This window comes from Thamnophis sirtalis, unplaced genomic scaffold, assembly GCF_051295495.1.
Source record: "Thamnophis sirtalis isolate CommonGarterSnake01/CBP01778 unplaced genomic scaffold, rThaSir2_p1.2 scaffold_10, whole genome shotgun sequence".
NCBI lineage: Eukaryota > Metazoa > Chordata > Lepidosauria > Squamata > Natricidae > Thamnophis > Thamnophis sirtalis.
In genome coordinates, this window is record NW_028261390.1 from 8,622,111 (window position 1) to 8,646,768 (window position 24,658).

Here is a 24,658-nt window from a genome sequence, read left to right on the forward strand (position 1 = left end):
TTCCTGTTTCTTTTCTCTTCTCTTTTCCCTTCTTTATTCTATTTCTATTCTATTCCTTATTTTGTTTCTCTTCTCTATTCTAATCCTTTCATTCTTTATTCTATTCTATTCCTTATTCTGCTTCTCTTCTTCTCTATTTTAATCCTTTTATTCTTTATCCTATTCTATTCTATTCTAAAGTCCCAATAACACTTCATGTGACCTTGATTCTATCCCTCTATCTTTTTTTATAGCGTGGCGATTAAGAGGGTGCGGGGAGGGGAAGTGGAGGAGAGCTCAGAGAGACCCAAATTTTTGGCAGGAGCTGCTACTGATTCCGACGAGACTCTGCAAGGGAGTCACTGACTCTTTGCAGATTTGATTTTCTCACGTGTCGATGATTTATATGCTTTGAGGGTGGGGTGGGGGTTAGGAATGCAGTTTTCCCACGCGATTGGCCACTGGGCTGGTGGTGGGCGGGTGTCCGCTCATGATGCTTCCGAGCCATTGGCTGTGCCAGGGGAAGGGAGGGGCGGGATGACAGGATATCTAAGCTGCGGGCCGTTGCTAGGGACGCGGCTGGCGGTTGCTAGGGACGCGGCTAGCTGGCCCGGCTCGAGCTTGGGAATGGCGGGCGCGGAGGGCGACGATGCCGGCGCTGTCTTGGATCTCATCGTCACCCAGTTTAGCACTTACGAGGAGTATTTGGATTCTCAGATCACCACGCAGGATCTCTTTTACCTGGAGGTGAGCCTTGCTTCCTTGCACAGCAGCGCCTCTGAGCATGGGCAGAGTGCAAAGCGCGCTCCTGAAGTGCAAGCTCTCCCGGATGCAACGCTCGTCGGGGAGAAAGGAGCCGGAGAGCGGAGACGCTTGTTAGGGTTAAAGTGGTTTTTTTTGCCCCACTCGAGAAAGGAGGATAGTTTATTGCAGGGGTCCCCAAACTTGGCAACTTTAATTAAGACTTGTGGACTTCAACTCCCAGAATTCCTCAGCCTGAGGAATTCTTGGAGATAGAATAGAATAGAATAAAATAACAGAGTTGGAAGGAATCTTAAAGGTCTTCGAGTCCAACCCCTTGCTCAGTGGGTTCTGGGAGTTGAAGTCCACAAGTCTTAAAGTTGCGAAGTTTGGGGATTTCTGGTTGAATGCTTCGTTGGAGTTTGCACAATTTGCGGAATCCTAAACTAATCCAGTTGGGTCGGCTTTATCCAAAAGTAACCCATCACAAACCCACCAAAGTTAACATTAGCTGAGTTGAGCATGTCATGTTGCCCAAATAGATGCATTGTCCTAAAGCAACTTACTTTACATAGGTGGAAACACATGCCAAGCTCTCTATTTTGCCAACATCCTGGGCATAAAATGTTTCAACTCCTACCCTCAAAACAACGCTATAGGGCACTGCACACCTGAACAACTAGACACAAGGACAGCTTTTCCCCACATGCCGTCACTCTGCTAAACAACGAATTCCCACAACACTGTCAAACTATTTACTAAGACTGCATTACTATTATTCTTCTTATCCTTCCTAGTATCTATCTCTCCACACTTATAACTATAACCAGGTTGCTTGTATCTTTCAATTTATATTCTTTTGTTTGTTTCCTAGTACGATTTGGTGGCTTATTAGTAACCTTGGCTATCACTAAGTGTTGTTTTTTTATTCTTTTATTCTTGATGAATGTATTTTATTTTTCTTTATGTGCACTGAGAGCATATGCACCAAAGACAAATTCCTTGTGTGTCCAATCACGCTTGGCCAATAAAGAATTCAATTCTTTTCTTTTCTTTTCTATTCTATTCTATTTTTTCCTTATTCCTATTCTATTCTATTTTTCATTATTCTTTCCTTATTCCTATTCTATTCTATCCTATTCTATTCTTTCCTTATTCCTATTCTTTCCTTATTCCTATTCATTCTATTCTTTCCTTATTCCTATTCATTCTATTCTATTCTATTCTTTCCTTATTCTTTCCTTATTCCTATTCCTATTCCTATTCCTATTCCTATTCCTTTCTGTTCTGTTCTATTCTATTCTTTCCTTATTCCTTATTCCTTATTCCTTATTCCTATCCTATCCTATTCTTTCCTTATTCCTATTCTATTCTATTCTATTCTATTCTATTCTATTCTTTCCTTATTCTTTCCTTATTCCTATTCTATTTTATTCTACTCTACTCTCTTCTTTCCTTATTCCTATTCTATTCCGCCCAATCCTATCCTATCTGATCCTATCCTATTCTCCCCTCCCCCATCTTCTCCTATATCCTTGACAAGCAGCCATTGAGTTTGTCCTAAACGTAAACACGAGTCTTGTGGTTTCTTTCTCTCTCTCTCACTCATTCACTCACACACCAATGGACAGTCATTCAATGAACTGTTGTAAGTTGAGGACTACCAGTGTAACACTTCAGTGAGAAAGCTGGAAATCATATAGTTATGGTCCAAGCGTTGCTCAGCTTCCATTGGCTGCTTAGGTCTGCTCTGGCCATGCTTGTAGTCCTCAGTGAGGTGCTTCTGCTGTGCCTCCTTCTCGGTCAGATCCAAATTGAACTGAGCTGTTTTGCCAACTCTTTCTCAGGGTGGTTGCTTAGCTCCAGCAACTGCTTCCTGTTGGGGCCCTAAGGAGCCCCGGCGGGCAGGCGAGGAGTGGCTGGGAGGGGAGGGGCGAGTAGAGGCCGGCAAGGTGCCCCTCGACGTGAGTGACATCGAGTTGGCCACGCCCACCCAGTCACATGACCACCTAGCCACGCCCACCCAGCCTGTCATTAGGCAGATCATATTAGTGGTCCGCGGGATTTAAAATTATGAATAGGGACAGTTTAAGCCCTCCGGAGCCTTCAGGGGCCTTCCAGAGGCTTCCGTGAGGTAAGAAAAGTTGGTTGGATTGGATTGGATTTATTGGATTTATATGCCGCCCTTCTCCCAAGGACTCAGGGCGTCGTACAACATTTAAAAAAAAACATAATACAAAAGTTTTTCAAAAAATTAAATAGAATATCCCAAACAAACCCAATTAGTATTGGTGACCCCTGATCTAGTCCAACCCTCGCTCAAGCAGGAAACCGTACACCAGTGATGGCGAACCTTTTTTGGCTCGTGTGCCAAAAGCAGGGGGAGCGCAAAGGGGTCGTGCGTGGGCATTCTGCACCCATAATGCAATGCGCGACCCCCAGTGTGCATGCGCACATGACAGGCACTCCCCCCCCCCATTTTTTTGCATGCTTTTTCCGCCCTCCCAAGGCTCCAGAGGCTTTATAGCAGCCTGGGGAGGGCGAAAAGGGCCTCCCTTCCCCGAGTCCCGCCAGAGGCTTCAGGAGCTTCCCTGAAGGCTCTGGAGGGCAAAAAACCAGCCCTACGGGCAAACTGGAAGTTCGGGAACAGACTTCCGGTTTGCTCGTAGGGCCGGTTTAAGCCCCCTGGAGACTTCCGGGGCCTTTTGGAGGCTTCCCTGAAGGCTCCGGAGGACGAAAAATGACCCTATGGGCAAACCGAAGCTCCTGAAGCCTATAGAGAGCCTCCGGGGGGGGGGGGGCAGGGAGGCTGTTTTCGCCCTCCCTAGGCTCCTATAAAGTCTCTGGAGCCTGGGGAAGGCGAAAAATGGCCTCAAAAAAAGGCTGAAGTCAGCTGGTTAGCGTTCGCATGAGCTCTGGCCAGCTGGCCGGGCAACGCCTCGCGTGCCCTGACAAATGGCTCCGTGTGCCACCTGTGGCATGCATGCCATGGGTTCGCCATCCCGGCCCTACACCATTTCTGACAGTCCAAAAATATATAAAGATCCAATACCCCCACTATCCAACTTGTACAAAGGTAGATCTTATTGGATGCCGTCTTAAAACAAAAGATGTATTAAATATACTGACAATATACTGGTGCATGCGCACAGGTGGCGAACCGGTAGAGAAGGTAAGTTGATTTCACCCCCTGCCTCAACCTACGACCATAATGGAGCCCAACATCTCCAATGCTAAGTGAGATGGTTGTTAAGTGATGATTTAACTTCCTTAGCATTCGCTGGCTGGGGAATTCTGGGAGTTGAAGTCCGGACATCTTCACGTTACCAAGGTTGAGAAACACTGTTCTAAAAGATCCCCCCCCCCTTTTAAACTTGTGGCTCAAAGTTTTCCTCCCAAACCTCCTAATCCTAATGGATGCGATCCATGAAATTGGGCTGTAGTTCCTCAGGTTGGCCACTGGGTGGGAATATTATTTCACGTTTGTTTAAAATGGTGCCACTTAGAAACAGATGATGTAAGAGAGAGCTTTAACTCAGCATTTTTGTAAGTGTTTTGCCATTAAGTCTACTTTTTTCTGAGGGCAGAAATGGGCATCTGATGCAAAGGACCTGGGAACCCTATTCCTTTGCTGATGTATACAGCAGGCGTCTGTCTTAGATTCCCCATTCCCCTTTTCTTCCCATTTATTTTTCTCGGCTATTATCTGGAGAGATTCTCAATCATCCAGGTCATGGTTGTCCCGAAGATGCTTTTCCAGGAGGCAACTGGACTTTCTTGTTGTTGTTTTTTTAATTTGAGGACGTTTCGCTTCTCATCCAAGAAGCTTCTTCAGCTCATTCCCTACTATCCTGTCAGAACTGAAGAAGGTTCTAGGATGAGAAGCGAAACATCTTCAAAACAAAAAACAACAACAAGAAAGTCCACTTGCCTCCTGAAAAAATACCTTTGGGACTCTGCTATTATGGTTCATCATAGCAATGCCAACAGCACTTATATACCCCTTCACAGTGCTTTCCAGCCCTCTCTAAGCGGTTTACAGAGTCAGCCTCTTCGCCCCCAACAATCTGAGCCCTCATTTTACCCACCTGGGAAGGATGGAAGGCGGAGTCAAACTTGAACCTGGTGAGATTCGAACTGCCAAACTGCAGGCAGCTGGCAGTCAGCAGAAGTAGCCTGCAGTACTGCACTCTAACCATTGTGCCTCCGTGGCTCATAGACAGATGATAGATAGATAGATAGATAGATAGATAGATAGATAGATAGATAGATAGATAGATAGATAGATAGATAGATAGATAGATAGATAGATGATAGAGAGATAGAGATATAGATAGATGATAGATAGATGATAGATAGATAGATACATAGATAGATTAAATAGATAGATAGATGATAGATAGATGATAGATAGATAGATACATAGATAGATTAAATAGATAGATGATAGATAGATGATAGATAGATAGATAGATAGATAGATAGATAGATAGATAGATAGATGTAATAGCAATAGCATTTAAGACTTATATACCGCTTCACAGAGCTTTCCAGCCCTCTCTAAGCAGTTTTCAGAGTCAGCCTATTTTCCCTAACAATGAGCCCTCATTTTACCCACCTGGGAAGGATGGAAGGATGAGTCAACCTTGAACCTGGTGAGATTCGAACTGTCAAACTGCAGGCAGCCGGCAGTTAGCAGAAGTAGCCTGCAGTACTGCACTCTAACCATTGTGCCTCCGTGGCTCATAGACAGATGATAGATAGATGATAGATAGATAGATAGATAGATAGATGGATAGATGGATGGATGGATAGATAGATAGATAGATAGATAGATAGATAGATAGATAGATAGATAGATAGATAGATAGACAGACAGATAATAAATAGAGCAATAGCAATAGCACTTAGACTAATATACTGCTTTCCAGTGCTTTCCAGCCCTCTCTAAGCAGTTTACAGAGTCAGCCTCTTGCCCTCAACAATCTGGGTCCTCGTTTTACCCACCTCAGAAAGATGGAAGAATGAGTCGACCTTGAGCCAGTTAGGATCGAACTGCAGGCAGTCGGCAGGCAGCAGCAGTAAACTGCAGTCCTCCATTCCAACCCCTGCACTACCATGGCTCATAATAGTGGTGTTGTTGTCTGATGTACACATCATACTGTACTTAGCAGAAGGAAACAAACATGCCTATTGCATTCCTATTCAAACAGGTAGTCCTCCCCTTACAACAGTTCGCTCAGTGACCCTTCGAAATTACAGCGTCATTGAAAAAAGTGACTTAGGGTGGGTTTTCACACTTAACGACGGTGGTGGCATCCCCATGGGATTTGCATTCGGATAGGGGTCACGCGATCCCCTTTTGCAACCTTTTGTCAAGCAAAGTCAATGGGGAAGCCAAATTCAATTAACAACCATGTTACTCACTTACCATGTTTCCCTGATAATAAGACAGGGTCTTATTATTATTGTTTTGGAACCCCGAAATAAACGCTTGGCCTTATTTTCGCGGAAGTCTTATTATTTTTGAGGTGCAGGCGAGCGTGGTCACCTCGTGGCTGCTGCTGTGTTGCAATATTTTCAGGGGAGGGATTATTTTTTTGGGGGGGATTATCTTTAGCACATGCGCTCAAAAGCCCGATTAGGCCTATTATCCGGGGAGGTCTTATTTTCAGGGAAACCGGGTAATAACCGCAGGGATTCATTGAACAAATGTGGCAAGAGAAGTCGTAAATTAAATTTGACTAACTCTGCTAGACTATGAATATTAAAAATCCGGTTGTTCTACTGCTTCACCTCATTTCTAAAAGAAAAGGGTAAATCGTGGCAACTGGACCAAAGTTTATTAAATGAGTTTTGTTACTCATCCAAGTAAGTTCTTCAGTCAAAATGAAAAATTTGCAGTCAGTTAGAGAGTCAGAGAGACTGTTCTGACCTAGGCTTCCCAAGATCATGAAGCCGACTCCTCGTCCCGATAAAACCCCTTTTATTTAGTTTAGTTTAAATAAAGAGCCGAGGTGGCGCAGTGGTTAGAGTGCAGTACTGCAGGCCACTTCAGCTGACTGTTAGGTGCAGTTCGGTGGTTCAAATCTCACCGGCTCAGGGTTGACTCAGCCTTCCATCCTTCCGAGGTGGGTAAAATGAGGACCCAGACTATGGGGGTGATATGCTGACTCTGTAAACCGCTTAGAGAGGGCTGAAAGCCCTATGAAGCGGTATATAAGTCTAACTGCTATTGCTATTGCTATAAAGTGAATTCCTCTAAAGCAAAATCCTGGCCAACAGTCTTTCAAGATATTTCACAACTACAGGCCTTTATCAGGCTTGGAGAGTTGCCAAGCCAATATCTTCCAAACGCCACTCTGTAGCAGACAATACTTGGCAAGAAGTCAGGAATGGATCTTCACTCTAATGAATGGAACTCATTGTCTCCTGCAAACTCCACTCCCCCTTTGCTCCAATTTATTCCCTATGGGAGGGGCCATTCATTGTCCATCTGTGGCTTTACTCCCGAGTCGACCCTTGTTCCTTAGCTGTTCCCTTCTCCTGGCAGCTCTGCACATGCGCACACTGGGAACAGGCTCCAGCTGCTCTTCTGCCCCACTGATCTCCGATTCCAAAGGCAGCTGATAATTGGCATACAGCCCTGGCCCCCTCTCTACCTCTGACGCAGAGCCCTCATCTGAGCCTTCCCCAGACTCCAGGACTGGCCCATGTTCCTCCCCAACCTCCTAACGGTCTGAATCTGCTGCCAGCAACGCTGGCCACTGGCGGACCACAACTGAGTACTGGTTCACCTGAATTCTCATTTGCTTCTTCAGAATGAAGAAATGGCCCGCCAACTGGTAGAACTGGGTTTTCGAGGAAGTGGAGAAGTGCTCAAAAGGGAAGATTTCATCGCCAGGAAATTAGCTGCTGAAGCATCCAGGATCTCCGAGAGGCAACAGCAGAAGTAAGTGACCGCTTGGTCCTAATGGACCATCTTAGAAGATGTGAGGAAGGGTAATTGAGGAGGAATAAATCTATCAGTCAAAGCAGGGTCTCCAAGCTTGGCAACTTTAAGACTTGTGTACTTCAACTCCCAGAATTCCTCAGCCTGAGGAATTCTGGAAGTTAGAATAGAATAGAATAGAATAACAGTTGGAAAGGACCTTGGAGGTCTTCTAGTCTAACCCCCTGCCTAGGCAGGAAACCCTACACCACTGCAGACAAAAGGCTATCCAACATCTTCTTAAAAACTTCCAATGTTGGAGCATTCACAACTTCTGGAGGCAAGTTGTTCCACTGATTAATTGTTCTGTCATGAAATTTCTCCTCAGTTCTAAGTTGCTTCTCTCCTTGATTAGTTTCCACCCATTGCTTCTTGTTCTATCCTCAGGTGCTTTGGAGAATAGTTTGACTCCCTCTTCTTTGTGGCAACTCCTGAGATATTGGAACACTATTATCATGTCTCCCCTAGTCCTTCTTTTCATTAAACTAGACATACCCTTCAACCGTTCTTTATCTATTTAGCCTCCAGTCGCCTAATCATCGTTGTTGCTCTTCTCTGTTACCTTCCCACCAAAGGTGGTTCCTATTTTTCTACTTGCATTTTTTACGTGCTTTCGAACTGCTATGTTGGCAGAAGCTGGGACAAATAACGGGAGCTCACTCCGTTACGCAGTTGTAGGGATTCGAACCGCCAAACTGCCGACTTTTCTGATCGGCAAGCTCAGCGTCTTAGCCACTGAGCCACTGCATCCCTTTTTGCTTTACACTTAGGCAAGAAAATCAAACAAGCGCATAGGTACAGAATAGGTGCTGTCTTAAATAATGCATATCCCTAACTCCTAATGCATGTATTTAGCTAAAGGATTTCAGCTATTTATTTCCATTTGTGAAGGTCCAGCAACAGGCGTAGAGGCCTTCGTAAAAGGAAAAGGCTCTCTATGAGGAAGACTACCTGTGAATATGTCTGAATGGTTGATCTTGAGGCAATCTTTCCTCTTTTTGGCCTTCCAGCTGTGGGCCAGGAATCTGACCACAATTTTCTACTGGACCCCTGGCAACATCCTTTCCCCTGAAGTGACACAATGTGTGGCTTGCCTCTTTCCATGAATGTTAGTGACTGTCAGATCCTTTCTTCATTCACCCTCAAGGACAACTGTTTATAGAGCCGAGGTGACGCAGTGGTTAGGGTGCAGTACTGCAGGCCACTTCAGCTGACTGTGATCTGCAGTTCGGCGGTTCAAATCTCACCGGCTCAAGGTTGACTCAGCCTTCCATCCTTCCGAGGTGGGTGAAATGAGGACCCAGACTGTGGGGGCAATAATGCTGACTCTGTAAACCACTTAGAGAGGGCTGAAAGCCCTATGAAGCGGTATATAAGTCTAACTGCTATTGCGATTGCTATATTCCCAAAATAAAATGCATCTCCCATTCAGAAAAATCACCTACCTTGGAAATTCAGCAAACTACCATATTTTTTCGGACTATAAGACGCACCGGTGTATAAGATGCACCAAGATTTCAAAGAGGTAAGAAAAAAAAAAGTTTTTGTCCTCCCCTTTTCTCCAAAACCGAGGCATTTTTCCCTTTCCCCAGCCCTGCTGAAGACTGCAGAGTGCTCCTGGGGGGTGGGGGAAGGCAAAAATGCCCCTATTTTTCAACAAAATGGGGGCATGTTCCCTTCCCTCAGCCCTGTGGAAACAAAAAGGGCCCCGTTTTTGCGAAAACCAGAGTATTTTTCACAAAAATGGGATGTGGGGGCGGGGCTTCGGGTGGCCAAAGATGGCTCTATTCGGTGTATAAGATGCACCAACATTTCCACCCTCTTTTAGCGGGGGAAAGGTACGTCTTATACTCTGAAAAATACGGTTTGGGGCTGAAAAAAAAAGAATGGAAACTTTCCCCTCATTCTAAGGTTAAAAGAATCCGATAATTTGGAGGGAAATACGGGTAATCCTCGATCTAACGACCGCAATTGAGCCCAAAATTTCTGTTGCTATGGGGTGACAGTTGTTAAGTGAATTTTGCCTCATTTTACGATCATTCTTGGCACAGTTATTAAGTGAATTACTGAAGTTGTTAAGTTAGTGACATGGTTGTTAAGTGAATCCCATTGACTTTTGATGTCAGAAGGTCATGGAAAGGGATCATACGACTCCAGGACACTGCAACCGTCATAAATGTGAGTCCATTGCCAAATGTCGGAATTGTGATCGGGTAACCATGGGGATGCTGCAGTGGTTGTTAAGTGTGAAAAGCAGTCATAAGTCACTTTTTTTCAGTGCTTTTATAACTTTGAACATTCACTAAATGTTGTAAGTTGAGGACTCCTTGTCTACCAATGGAAGACCTAAAAGAGAATTCCATTATTTGCCTTAGCAAATAACAGCAGAGTTTATTGTTATACAGTAGTGGCCAAAATTGTGGAAACCTTTTGGGAAAAGTGGATTTTTGATGTTTGATAGCTAATAACACCACTTTTTGTGGGAGAGTTTTGGGATAATCATATTCCACTGCTGGAATGGCCTGGGAATAGCCCAGAACTTAAGCCAATTGAAAAATCTATGGAGCCAACTAAAGAAACTTGTGAGTCAGAAGCAATAAACCCAGTTAATAGAAGCAATCATTCAATCTTTGTTTCACATTATAACAGCTGCAGAACTGAAAGACTTGGTTCACTCTATGGGAAGATGTTGCAAGGACGTAATTCATACTAATGGTTGCCCAACCAAGTATTAACTGACACAGTGATCATTTTTGTAAATCTCATTTTTTCCTATGGTAATAGTTTTTGTATATCTCGCTTCACTTTTCTTCTTTGCAACTGCCATTCTAAGAGCAAATCCTTTATAAAGGTTATTGCATTATATTCTTGATTCAATTATCTTCCCATTGATATATTATCTTATGGTACTACTCCCCCCAAAAAAGCGGTGTTATTAGCTACTTTTAGAAAATACGCTTCGCCCAAAAGGTTTCCACGATTTTAGCCACTTATTGTAGTCAGTGATTTTCTTTACACGCAGGTAAAATTGCACACTAAAATTCTTGTTCCAACTTTGTAACCAGCCCCTGCAGGTTGACAAAGGGAGACAGAATTTGGGGGGGTCTCTGAGCTTGGGGGGTGTTCTTGCTGGTGTTTTATTACCCAACTAGGTAACATCATCAGTGCCAGGAAGGAGTGGGGCTTGCTGTCAGTTTACGTTCTAGTGGCTTGCTCTGTCAGTGTTGGTGGGAGAGGCCTTAGAGATTCTTTGGTTGGGGCCTTTGGCAAATTTTTGATTGGGGTATTGCATGCTTGGTTATTGGTGTGATGTTAACCTTGGAGTTAATCTATGCTGATCTGGGTGCTGATTGCTGGTGGAGAGGTGCTGGAGTATTTTTGGACTGGGTGATTGTCTCTTCTGTATAGTCTATAACTGTGATGATGAATCTATGGCAGCCGTGCCACAGGTGGCACGCGGCGCCATTTGTTAGGGCACACAAGGAGTTGCTCTGTCAGCTCCAGTGTGCTTGCGCATGCTGGCCAGCTGACCAGCTTTCTTTTTTTTTTTAGTATACTTTTTTATTTTCCGTTTTCATAACATACAATCACACGTATACTATACATAGTCAATATCCTATTGTATTAAGTAGTAATTACATCAGTTCCTCTTGTCATCAACGCCCAGAAAGATAAAAACCCATTATTAGCTCTTCTGCTCTCCATACACCTCTTTCTTCTACCTCTCTCCTACCTCCTATCTTCCCTCCTTCATCCTTTCCTACTCTACTTCCCCTCCCTTTCTACTGCTCCTCTCTCTACATTCCACTACTCCTTATCCTCCTCATCTTCCCCCCTTACCCTCTCTCCTATCCCTCTCTTCCCATCTTTCTTCTCCCTTCTGTTTCCCACTCCTCCTCTCATTGGTGTATTTCCGCTTCCATATCAATATACTTAACATATCCTAGTTTTAAAGAAAAAATAAGAGAAGACAGTATACATGTGGAATCAAATTACATTAAAATCTAACACCTCTCGTCAAACCTAATATATATCCCTCCCTCCCACCCTCCCCCCCAACCCCCCCCCCCCCAGCCTTCCCTCCCCCAGCTGACTTCAGCTTTAATTTTCGGCTATTTTTCGCCCTCTGGAGGCTTCCCTGCAATCCGTATGCATGAGCAAAGCACATGCATGGAAGCAGTGGTGGGTTTCAAAAATTGTTCGAACCTACTCTGTGGGTGTGGCCTCCTTTGTGGGAGTGGCTTGCCACCCATGTGACCGGATGAGAGTGGCTTGCCGCCCATGTGACCGGATATGAAGATGCCGACGACACTTGTCTGAACCACCTTAAATTACCTCACACACAGCACTGGCATGCAGAAGAATATGATGTAAACTTGTTTTATAAAAGGCATCTTTGGTTTGTGTTCAAACAACTTCAACGCACGCAATGTTCTGATTGCACCACAAACGCAGTAGTCATCCTTACCTTTCACAGAGGCACTGAGTTTTATAAATATGAGCATGATAGTGTAGAATAATCATATCCAAGGACCAGTGGTGGGTTTCCAAAATTTTTGCAACCTCTTCTGTAGGTGTGGCCTGCTTTCTGGGTCCACTGGTGGAACCTCTTCTAACTGGCTCGGTAGATTTGACGAACCGGTTCTACCGAATAGGTGCGAACTGGTAGGAACCCACCTCTGCATGGAAGGGATGTATGGAAGGCATGCACGCAGTGAGCCAGTGGTAAACCTTTCTGAAACCCACCTCTGGATCATGGGACCCTGCATGATAATGCAATCATTGTAAACACATGCCAGTTGCCCAGATCACGGGACTTCAAAGAGGCTGCAATGATTGTTAAGTGCCAGGATGAGTTGTAAGTCCCTTTCCCCAACACCGTTGCAGCTTAGAAGGGGTGTTAAGTCAAGGGATAACTGTACCTTAGTTAAAATCAGCCATGGACTCCTGAATGGGTTTTTGACACATTACTGCTCCCCCTCCCTTGCTAACCACCCATCTTGCAAAAGCAGATTGCGGGGGTCCCATGTTGGGGGATTTGTATTCCTCTTATTTCTTTTTTTTTCCTTTTCTTTTTGGAAGTCTTACTTTGCTTAGACAGCTGTCAGGCATATGGCGTCCCATTGGCTGTCAAATTTAAACAGGTTGGAGCAAAACACGCTGCTTCGCGTTTTTCTTTATTCCCAGCTTTGCATAATCGACCGATGACCTCTGCCTTTCATATGCTTTTTTGGAAGATAATGAGAGGGAAAGTTGCAAATTCTCAGCTGTCAAGGAATAGTCTTCCGTATGAGCTTGCCGTTTGAGGATTACACACACACACACACACACACACACACACACACACACACGTGTTTTGGTGTTAGACTCGCTTTGAAAGGGATGAATGTGTGTTCCCTTGGCAGTTGCTGGCTTCCAGGTCTTCTGATCCTGGATCAGCCATTGGAGTTTTCACTTGCTAGTTTTCTTGCAACAAGAGTGCTGGAGTGAAAGTTAAGAGGTCGTTGTGTAGAACTGGTGAAATGTTTCACGGGAGACAGTTTGCCCCATCGGTGCAGTGGTATCTGGGTACTCATCCTTAATTGGTTCCGGTACCAAAAATGATGAGAACCAAACAATTTTTCCCCCCATAAACCACAGTGGCGCAGTGGTACTTCTGCTGCCTGCCAGCTGCCTGCAATTTGCCATTTCGAATCTCATCAGGCTCAAGGTTGACTCAGCCTTCCGTCCTTCTGAGGTGGATAAAATGAGGACCCAGATTGTTGTGGGCAAGAGGCTGACTCTGTATAACAGCATACAGTGGGCTGTAAAGCACTGAAAGGCAGTTTGAAAGTTCAAAACCTTGCCTCCACACCTGTGGTGGGTTTCAAAAATTGTTCGAACCTACTCTGTGGGTGTGGCCTCCTTTGTGGGAGTGACTTGCCGCCCATGTGACCGGATGGGAGTGGCTTGCCGCCCATGTGACCGGATATGAAGATGCCGACGACACTTGTCAGAACCACCTTAAATTACCTCACACACAGCCCTGGCATGCATAAGAATAGGATGTAAACTTGTTTTTTAAAAGGCATCTTTGGTTTGCGTTAAAACAACTTCAACACATGCAATGTTCTGATTGCACCACAAACGCAGTAGTCATCCTTACCTTTCACAGAGGCACTGAGCTTTATAAATAGGAGCATGATAGTGTAGAATAATCATATCCAAGGACCAGTGGTGGGTTTCAAAAAAGTTTGGAACCTCTTCTGTAGGTGTGGCCTGCTTTCCGGGTCCACTGGTGGAATCTCTTCTAACCGGTTCGGTAGATTTGACGAACCGGTTCTACCGAATAGGTGCGAACTGGTAGGAACCCACCTCTGCTCCACACCCACAAGTCCATCACATGGTCCAATCTTCCACTACCATGCTGGCAGTTCCACCCATCCAGTTCCGGTCAGGTGCAGAGGTGCAAAGACAAAGGATGACCTTGGTTTTCTAGAAAGAATTTTGTTATGGCTACATAGCATCTAACTCTGTACAATCCCCTCCCCCCATCTTCCCACAATAGAAAATGCATAGCAGAATAACGGAAAGTGTGGCAGACCAAAGATCCAAAAGACAAGATGGCTGCAGGCCTGACATTTACTTCATGTGTTATATGATATATAAAGAGAAGTTAATGAATCCTGCTGAACCAGTTCCCCGTGAGTGCTTTCTGGATGTGATTGCTGCTGCAAACTCTTGACCCCCAAGCCTAGAGCCCAGGGCCACACCTTGAAGTCACCAGCTGTTGTGCTTCACATGTTTGCTTCCCCAGCTGATCGCTCAAGTAGAAAGACTCATCAGATCAGAAGTTCTGAAAGAAACCGTCCTCTGGGCAATTGGCTGGCACAGGATCAGTCACCAGCTGGATCAAGGAAAAGGTCGCCCACCTCTTTGCCTTAGCAACAAGCCTTCCCAGGCAGAGTCCTTGGCAAGTACGCCAAGTGCCAGGGCTTCAGCAAACGGCAAGACAAATATCCAGGTGTTCTCCAGGCATGTGGGAAAATGCAAGGATGTTGACATAAGCAGCTGATTCATGAGTCCTGTGACAGGGAGAGCCAACCACGCATCTCGCGTGCATGTGTGCGTAAGGAAGAGAGAGAGAGTGTGTGTACCATATATATATTTGCATTTGTGCTGATAAATAAATGAAAGGAGACTAGTATAGATCTATTTCAAGCTACTTAGCTCTCATCAGTTAGCCATACCCTTACTGGGATTCTGAGCTGTTTTTACATATTAGGCAGTTATATTAACCTCTAAGCCACAAGCTCTCCTCCCTTATCAGCTGAGCCAAGGAAATGATTAAGTGTTATGTCAAAGCACCTGGTATGGCCAAATATCACCCAGTTGACTATCATGCTAAAGGCGGGATTAGAACTCACCATCTCTCGGTGATTGGCCCAAAGCAGTGGTGGGATTCAGCCGGTTCGCACCACTTCGGGAGAACTGGTTGTTAACTTTCTGAGCAGTTTGGTGAACTGGTTGTTGGAAGAAATCACGAGCGCAGAGAACTGGTTGTTAAATTATTTGAATCTCACCACTGGCCCAAAGTCACCCAGTTGACTTTCATGCTAAAGGTGGGATTAGAACTCGTGGTTTCCCCATTTTAACCTGCTGCCTTAACCACTAAACCAAACTGTTCAGGAGCAGTAAATGGGACGTTGTTTTTCCTAAAAATGTGTAGAGGAGTCTTGATACAGGGAAGATAAAACAACTTGATTGGGGCTGGGGGGTTTACAAAAGAAATCTTCAAATGTTTGCCTTTTTAATTGATTCCAGAATATGCTGTACCTTTCTGAAAATGATCAGAGGAAGGTAAAGTGTCTATTTTTTGTTTGTTATTTATGTCCTATAGTTGAGAGCATTCTTCAGTTTGTAAGCATTCTCACAGACACTAATTCTCTCCCCCCCTCTCTCACACACACCCAACAAACAGAAAAGGCCATTTATTTTAAATAACTCAAGGAGAGCTACGAAGTCTTTTCTATGACTCAAAATGTTCTTGTCCTTAACATGTTTACCTTAATATACGATTAAGTTCTCCCCCCCCCCAAAGCCCCAGGTGTGTTTGTGTAGCTTTTCAGTCAGCACAAATGAATTGGTTATAATAATGCAAATGTTTTTGCACCTGGAAAGGGGCAGCGATAACCCACTTTCTCAGTGCTAAGAATAAATATTCTCTCTCCCTCTCCTCCTCTTCCTCTCCCTCTCCCTCCCTCTCTCTCTCTCTCTGTCTGCTTCAGCGTTATAGTTGTGAATGGCTTTGGTGGAAAATGCCTTGGGAATAAAAGAATTTTATCTCAATAGGTCTTGCAAATGTCGTATGTATGTATGTATGTATGTATGTATGTTTGTTTGTTTGTTGTTGGTAGTTGTGAAGTTGTGTCTGACCCATTGCAATCCCATGGACAACATTCCTCCAGGTCTTCCTGTCCTATATCATCCTCTGGAGTCCATTTAAGCTCATGCCGACTCCTTCAGTGACTCCATCCATCCATCCACCTCATTCTCTGTCGTCCCTTTCTTCTTTTGCCCTCAATCCTTCCCAGCATGAGGCTCTTCTCAAGTGAGTCTATCTTCCTTCTCATTAGGTGGCCAAAGTACTTGAGTTTCCTCTTCAGGATCTGGCCTTCTAAAGAGCAGTCAGGGTTGATCTCCTCTAGGACTGACTGGTTGGATCACCTGGCAGTCCAAGGGACTCACAGGAGTCTTCTCCAGCACCATAGTTCAAAGGCCCCCATTCTTTGGCGCTCAGCCTTTCTTATGGTCCATCTTTCACAGCCATGCATTGGAACTGGGGAAAACCATAGCCTTGACTATAGGCACTTTTGTTGGCAGGGTGATGTCTCTGCTTTTTAGTATGGCGTCTAGATTTGCCATTGCTTTCCTCCCCAGGAGCAAGCGTCATTTAGTTTCTTGGCTGCAGTCCCCATCTGTGGTCATCTTGGAGCCCTGGAAAATAAATTGGTCACTTCCTCCATTTCTTCCCCATCTATTTGCTAGGAATTGAGAGGGCCGGTCATATACATATACATATGCATACATACGCATACATACGCATACATGCATATACATATACATATACATATGCATACGCATACATACGCATACATACATATACATACACACACATACACATACGCATACATACGCATACATACGCATACATACATATACTTATAAAAGAGCCGAGGTGGCGCAGTGGTTAGGGTGCAGTACTGCAGCCACTTCAGCTGACTGTGATCTGCAGTTCAGCGGTTCAAATCTCACCGGCTCAAGGTCAACTCAGCCTTCCATCCTTCCGAGGTGGGTGAAATGAGGACCCAGACTGTGGGGGCAAGTTGCTGACTCAATTTGCTAAAAAATCTGTAAACTACTTAGAGAGGGCTGAAAGCCCTATAAAGCGGTATATAAGTCTAATAAATAAATAAATAAATAAATAAATAAATATACATATACATATACATATACATATACATATACATATACATATACATATACATATACATATACATATACATATACATATACATATACATATACATATACATACACATACACATACACATACACATACACATACACACACACACACACACACACACACACACACACACATACACATACACATACATACATATACATATACATATGCATATGCATACATACACATACACATACACACATACATATACATACACACACATACACACACATACACATATGCATACATATGCATACATACATATACATACACATACACATACACACACATAATCATACACATACATATACATATACATACACACACACACACACACCTTTTGGAAATTCAAAGAACAATATCATGGGGAGCAATGTGTAGGCCGGTGTACATGTGTGTAACAGCTTTCTAACAAGTTACTCCACAATTTAGAAAGCAAAGGTCTTCCGGTAATTGTATATAAAACTACTGAAAATGAAATAAGACGTGCTGAACATTTGGGAGAAGACAGGGTGAGAAACCTAGACAGATGGCACTTGAATCTAATCAGCAATATACTGTAGAACAAGGGTGTCAAACTCGCATCGTCACGGCGTCATCACGTGATGTATTGGGACGTTTTGCCCCTTCCTTAAACCGGGCGGGGGTGGGGTCAGCACATGGCGCATCTGGCCCGCGGGCGGCAGGTTTGACACCCCTGCTGTAGAATGAAGGGTGAAATACAAAATGCAAAGAAATGTTTGATATGTTTCTTTTGAAGTAAAATGGCACAATATCCAATACCAAATTTAGTATGGACAGATAGCAATAACACTTAGACTTATATACCGCTTCCCAGTCTTTTACAGCCCTCTCTAAGCAGTTTATAGAGTCAGCCTATTTCCCTCAACAATCTGGGTCCTCATTTTACCCACCTCGGAAGGATGGAAGGCTGAGTCAACCTTGAGCCGGTCAGAATTGGTCTGGCTAAGACCTTACACCAGGAGTCAGCAACCCACGGCTCTGGAGCTGCATGTGGCTCTTTCATCCCTCTGTTGTGGCTCCCTGTCGCCGGTCAGCTCCACAATTGATAGGGCTTTTGGTTAGGACAGGTAGAGGAAAAAGGATGCCGCTCTAGGAGGAGACTTTATGGTGGAGACTGGACTTCTGGTTGGCTCCAGAATTGAACGGGGGGCTTCTGGTTAGGACCTGTGTGGCTCTTTGAGTGTTTAACATTGTCGACCCCTGCCCTACACCATTTCTGACAGATGGCAATCCAGCCTCTTCTTGAAAACTTCCAGTGATGAACTCCCACAACTTCTGAGGGCAACTTCTGTTCCACTGGTTGATTGCTCTCACTGTCAGAAAATGTCTCCTTATTTCTAGGTTGAATCTCTCCTTGATCACTTTCCACCCATTATTCCTTGTCTGACCTTCAGGTGCTTTGGAAAATAGCTTGACCCCCTCCTCTCTGTGGCAGCCCCTCAAATATTGGAAGACTGCTATCCTGTCTCCCCTGGTCATTCTCTTCACTAGACCAGCCATGCCCAGTTCCTGCAACAATTCTCCGTATGTTTTAGCCTCCAGTCCCCTAATCATCTTTGTTGCTCTTCTCTGCACTCTTTCTAGAGTCTCAACATCTTTTTTATAGAGTGCTGAACAAAACTGGATGCAGTATTCTAGGTATTTGTCTTACTAAGGCTTTACAGAGTGGTATTAGTACCTCACTTGATCTTGATTGTATCCCTCTGTTAATGCAATTTAGGATTGCATCGACTTTTTTGGCTGCCGCCGCACACTGCTGGCTCATATTTAATTGGTTGCTCACAAAGACTCCAAGAATTCTGGGCCCTGTTGTGATCATAACTGGAGGACTACCCATACTGGTAGAGAGCATAATCCTTTCCTTGTTTTTAACAGCTAGCAGAACTGGTGCTGAAATCTGCAGTTTAGATAAATAAGGGAAGTTAAGGGAGCGCCAAAGTTTATAATACGAGATGAAGCTAATGCAAGCCGTTCAGTTTGCCATCCAGCACAATGACCTTATACACGGCTCCGTGTCTCATCCATCTTTCCAATTTCCAAATTAGTTACTGGAAGCGCGCTCCAGATTCTGTCCAAGGCAGGTGTGCTTAATGGCAGAGCTGTCTCCTCCAATAAGCACCTGTGGCTATCTGGGCAAACCAAAACATGAAAACGCCACAGGTTATTGCAGCTGTGCCCACCTGGTTGTGCATTACTGGGAGAGCCTTGTTTTACCAAAAAAAAAAAAAAAAGGAAAAATAATAATAATAATAATGAAGTCCTTCACTTCTCCCAGAATGGGTCCATTTGTCTCAAAGGTGTTGAAACTGGTTTGGTACGTTTTAATCCCCAGACTGAATCCGTGGTGGCCTGGGTGTCCCCGGAGATCTATTTTAATACCCGTTAGCTTTCTTAAAATAATAATTTAAAAAAAAAATCCTGGAAAGTGAAGGTGCTGTAAAACAAAGCATCATCAGACTCAAGAATATATTTTTTTAAAAACTCTAAATTAGGTGTGGGGCCCCAATTTTCCTCGACTTAAAACACAAGTGAATTAAGTGAAACATTTCAGTAAGTTTTGCCCCGTTTTTTTTTTTAAATTAAAAGTTTAGATTTTTTTTTTTTACAAATATATACCTCCCCAGCGAACCCAGCTCCCCCCCACAACCTCCCCCCCACAACCTCCCAGAGCAAATGTAGGGTATAAGCATTAACAACCATATTCTAAAATAAACTAACAGACTTTAGCACCATCCCTCACTTGTACTTTAACTCCCGTTTTATAAATCTAACTTTAGACAAATTGTATCATATGCAAATTGCCCCTTTTTATGACTTTTCTCACCGTTGTTAAGGGAGGGAAATGGAGATTTTGCAGTATCCTTCCACTGCCACGCCCACCAAACCACACCCACAGAACCAGTAGTTAAAAAAAAATTTGAATTTCACCACTGCCTGAAGGGCCATGTCTTAATCCCATCACCCTGGAGTTGAAGGAGGCAGTGGGCAGGGAACTGCAGGAAGCTGTTTTGTCTTTAAAACACGTTTCTCCTTTTCTCATCCAGGGAAATATAATATTTTGCCTTTTTAATGTTTCGTAGAATATTTCATTCTGGGGTGTGTGTGTGTGTGTGCTAACTTCTTACACTTGCTGACTAACCAAGCAAATTCAACGAACCCTCCTTGCGAATTCAGTGAGTTATTTTCCCCCTAGGATTTTTATTGCCACAGGTGGTACTTCCAATGGGAGGAATGCTGTGGGCAAGCTTGCAATGGATTAAAAGCTCTTCTGTTTATGCACCTGCCTCCGTCCCCCTCCAAGGATTTCAAAGATAGGGAAGATGCCACGGGAGAGAGAGAGAGAAAAGCACTGCGAGAGCCACCCTCCCTCCCTCCCACCCACCCACTGACATAGTTGTAAAATCAATTTCCTCCTTAGGGGAAATCAAGTGAAATGGCATATAAACAGTTCCCCAAAACAGTTGAAGTGCAATTCCAGAGGCGCAGGTGCTCAAAACATCATTTCAAAGGATGTTTACCAGTGGATTCCGGTAGCTGCCAAGAAAGTTAGATGCAAATCCTTTTGGAAACTGGTTGGTTTTTGTGTGTGCGTGTTGTGTTGTTTCGAAAACTCACCCAGTTCGAATCGCTCACCATGCCTAAGCAAACGCCAACTAGGCATCCTCTCCTGGCTGACGATTGGGAGGGCACTTTCCAACTTTTCTTCCCTTCAGCATTTCATGAAATAGGTTTTCATTTGCATATTGCATCCTTTTTTTAATTTGGGTTTTTTTTACAAGTCGAGGCATGTCGTGGTACACCCTAGGATATAACAACAAACTATGTAATGGCATATAAGCAGGGGTGGGCTTCGAAAATTTCAGCAACGGGTTCTCTGCCTGGTTGCTGGGTGGGCGTGGCCTAGTTGGCCTCCTGCATTACGGCAGGGGGGAGGGCGTTTTCGCCTTCCCCAGGCTCCGGAGACTTTTCTTGAGCCTCTTGGAGGGTGAAAACTGCCTCCCCTGGGCTCTGGAGGCCCTCCAGAGGCCCTCCGGAGGCAGGAAATGGGCCTGTTTCCGGCCTTCCAGAACTTACGAGAGGCCTGCTTTTTTTCTCCTCCTCGAGCCTCCACACGGTCCCTACACTTACCTCACATCCAAAATGGGCTGTGTGAAGACTCCTGGGAGGGGTGAGGTGGGCAGGGCCAGCCTGTAGGTTCTCTGAACCGGCCATAACGTTAGCTACAAAGCCGTAGTAATCCACCCTGAACATAATGAGAAATTGCAAAGTGTCAGCTTTAGCTGCAAGGGGGAATGTATGAGGGACTTTTGCCGACTTCTAATTACAGGTAGTCCTCGACTTACGACCGCAATTGAGTACAAACTTTCTGTTGCTAGGTGAGGACAGTGGTTAAGTGAGTTTTTTTCCATCTTAGGACCTTTCTTGACACAGTCGTTAAAAGAATCACTGCAGTTATTGTGTAAGGAAAACGGTTGTTAAGTGAATCTGGCTTCCCCATTGACTTTGCTTGACAGAAGGTCACAAAAGGGGATCACGTGACTCCAGGACACTGCAACCTTCTTAAACAGGAGTCAGTTGCCAGTTATCTGAATTTTGATGACATGTCCATGAAGATGCAACAGTCATAATTGTGAAAAATGGTTGTAGGTCACTATTTCAGTCCCGTTGTAACTTCAAATGTTGAATTCCTTATCAGCCGCTAAATTGCTTTGACTGTTAGTAGTTCAGATTCTTGTAGAGAACTTAAGCTCACAATAAAACTTTATATTCATTTGAATTGCCTGGATCTCATGATTTCCCTGGCACTTATGACCATTTCTCACCTGATGGTTGTATCCTTCTCATGGTCACATCCAGAGGTGGGTACATACAGGTTCGGACTGTTCAGCCGAAATGGTAGTGGTTTGGCGGCCTGGGTTGCTGGAACCAGCAGCGACCGAGGCCTGCCATGCCCCTGAACCAGTTCTCCTGGTGTCGCCAAAGGCACCGCCATCTTGTTTTGGCTTCTACGCATGCACAGAACATTTTTATTGTATTGCACATGGGCACGCAAGCACTTATCAAGTAAACCTTGCAGTAATGGCTGCCGGAACCCATCCTTGGTCGTAATATCCAAATTCGGATGCTTGGCAATTGGTTCATATTTATGATGGGGTCATGAGCCGCGGTGGTGCAGTGGTTGGAGTGCAGTACTGCGGGCTACTTCTGCTGACTGCCAGCTGCCTGCAATTTGGCAGATTGAATCTCACCAGGCTCAAGGTTGACTCAGACTTCCATCCTTTCGAGGTGGGTAAAATGAAGACCCAGATTGTTGGGGGGCAAGAGGCTGACTCTTTAAACCGCTTAGAGAGGGCTGTGAAAGTACTATGAAGCGGTATATAAGTCTTAAGTGTTATCCCCTTTTGTGACCTCCTGACAAGCAAAGTCAACGGGGAAGCCAGATTCACTTAAGAACCATATTGCTAACTTAACAACTGCAATGATTCACTTAACAACGGTGGCAAGAAAGGTTGTAAGATGGGGTGAGACTCACTTAACAGCTGTCTCCTTAGCAACAGAAATGCTGGGGTCAACTGTGATCATAAGTGGAGGTCTGCCTGTGTTACAAAAGCTCTGCGAAGCTTCTTTAAAATTGCCTCGGGGGCGGGGGGGGGGGAATCGCTTTCCAAAGTTCCTGCAGTTTTCTAAAACATATGCATTTAATGCCGGGAGTTCCACCAGCAAGTCATTTCTTGAGCTGATCAGTGAAATTAATTTGAGACCGGCAGTTTGTTACGCAGATCAGAGATGACTTGCAGGATACCAGATTGAAACGACAGGTTCTGTGTGCAGATTTATTACGATGACTGATTATTTGAAAAGCAGTCTTGTCAGTGCAGTAAGACATTATCCTGGTGGAACTCCCCCCCCCCAAAAAAAGCATTTTTGATGTACCAGCATATGTCTTACACTTTCAAAGGTTTGGCTGAGTCCTGAGAAAATGATCTGTGATATTGCGATCGTGTTTTTGTCGAAAGAGCATGTGTTGCTGCACCCTGGTGTAACATGATATTTAAATTTAGAATCCTGGTAAGACTGAGTGGATATGGGTACAGCGCAGTGGTGAAATTCAGTTTTTTTAAAACTTCTGGTTCAGTGGGCGTGGCTTGGTGGGCATGGTGTGGCTTGGTGGGCGTGGCTTGGTGGGGAGGGCAGGGGAAGGATACTGCAAAATCTCCATTTCCTCCCCACTCCAGGGGAAGGATACTGTAAAATCTCCATTCCCAAACCACTCCAGGGGAAGGATACTACAAAATCTCCATTCTCACCCACTCCAGGGGAAGGATACTGCAAAATCTCCATTCCCTTCCCACTCCAGGGAAAGGATACTGCAAAATCTCCATTCCCAAACCACTCTGGGACCAATCAGAGGTGGCATTTGCCGGTTCTCCAAACTACTCAAAATTTCTGCTACTAGTTCTCCAGAACCGGTCAGAACCTGCTGGATTTCACCCCTGGTACCAGGGCTTTTTTAGTGGAATGGGCATGCCAGTCCCTAATCTATTGTACTCCTACTCTACTCTACTTTTACTTTGTTCTACTATTCTATTCTATTCTACCCTACTCTACTCCTATTCAATTTCTACTCTACTCTGTTCTTCTATTCTATTCTACACTACTCTACTCCAGTGGTGGGTTTCAAATTTTTTCCGAACCTACTCTGTGGGTGTGGCCTCCTTTGTGGGAGTGGCTTGCCGGTCATGTGACCTGGTGGGAGTGGCTTGCTGGCCATGTGTTATCTCTCTCTCTCTCTCTCTCTCTCTCTCTCTCTCTCTCTCTCTCTCTCTCTCTCTCTCTCTCTCTCTCCTTCCTTTTGTCTCTCTGTCCTTTTATTCTTTCATCTTTCTCTCACTTTTTCTTTCTTTTTTCTTTTTTCTTTATTTCTTTCTTCCTTTCTTTCTCTTTCTTTCTCTCTCTCTGTGTGTGTGTGTGTGTGTGTGTGTGTGTGTGTGTGTCAGTGGTGGATTTCAAAATTTTTTGGAACCTCTTCTGTAGGTGTGGCCTGCTTTCTGGGTCCCCTGGTGGAACCTCTTCTAACCAGTTAGGTAGATTTGACGAACTGGTTCTACCGAACTGGTGTGAACTGGTAGGAACCCACCTCTGCTCTACTCCTACTCTACTTTACTCTGTTCTACTATTCTATTCTATTTTATTCTACCTCTACTCTACTATGTTCTACTATTCTATTCTGTTCTACTCTACTCTATTCTTCTTTGAGGAGGGACAAAGAAAATATCTCACTTTTTATCCAAGAAGCTTCATCAGGAGCCGAGGTGGCGCAGTGGTTAGGGTGCAGAATTGCAGGCCACTTCAGCTGACTGTTATCTGCAGTTCAGCAGTTCAAATCTCACCGGCTCAAGGTTGACTCAGCCGTC

The 24,658-nt window shown here is 44.5% G+C and overlaps 1 protein-coding gene across 1 annotated transcript in view; it reads left to right on the forward strand.

Annotated features, from left to right (window-relative positions):
* Window positions 1-588: 588 nt before the first annotated feature.
* CFAP299 (cilia and flagella associated protein 299) overlaps window positions 589-24,658 on the forward strand; it is a 242,550-nt gene continuing 218,480 nt past the window's right edge. Inside the window, exons 1-2 of the mRNA XM_087723764.1 lie at window positions 589-726; window positions 7,542-7,672. Of these exons, the coding sequence (XP_087579890.1) occupies window positions 607-726; window positions 7,542-7,672 (251 nt within the window). The 5' untranslated portion in view covers window positions 589-606. The remainder of the gene's footprint in view (window positions 727-7,541; window positions 7,673-24,658) is intronic.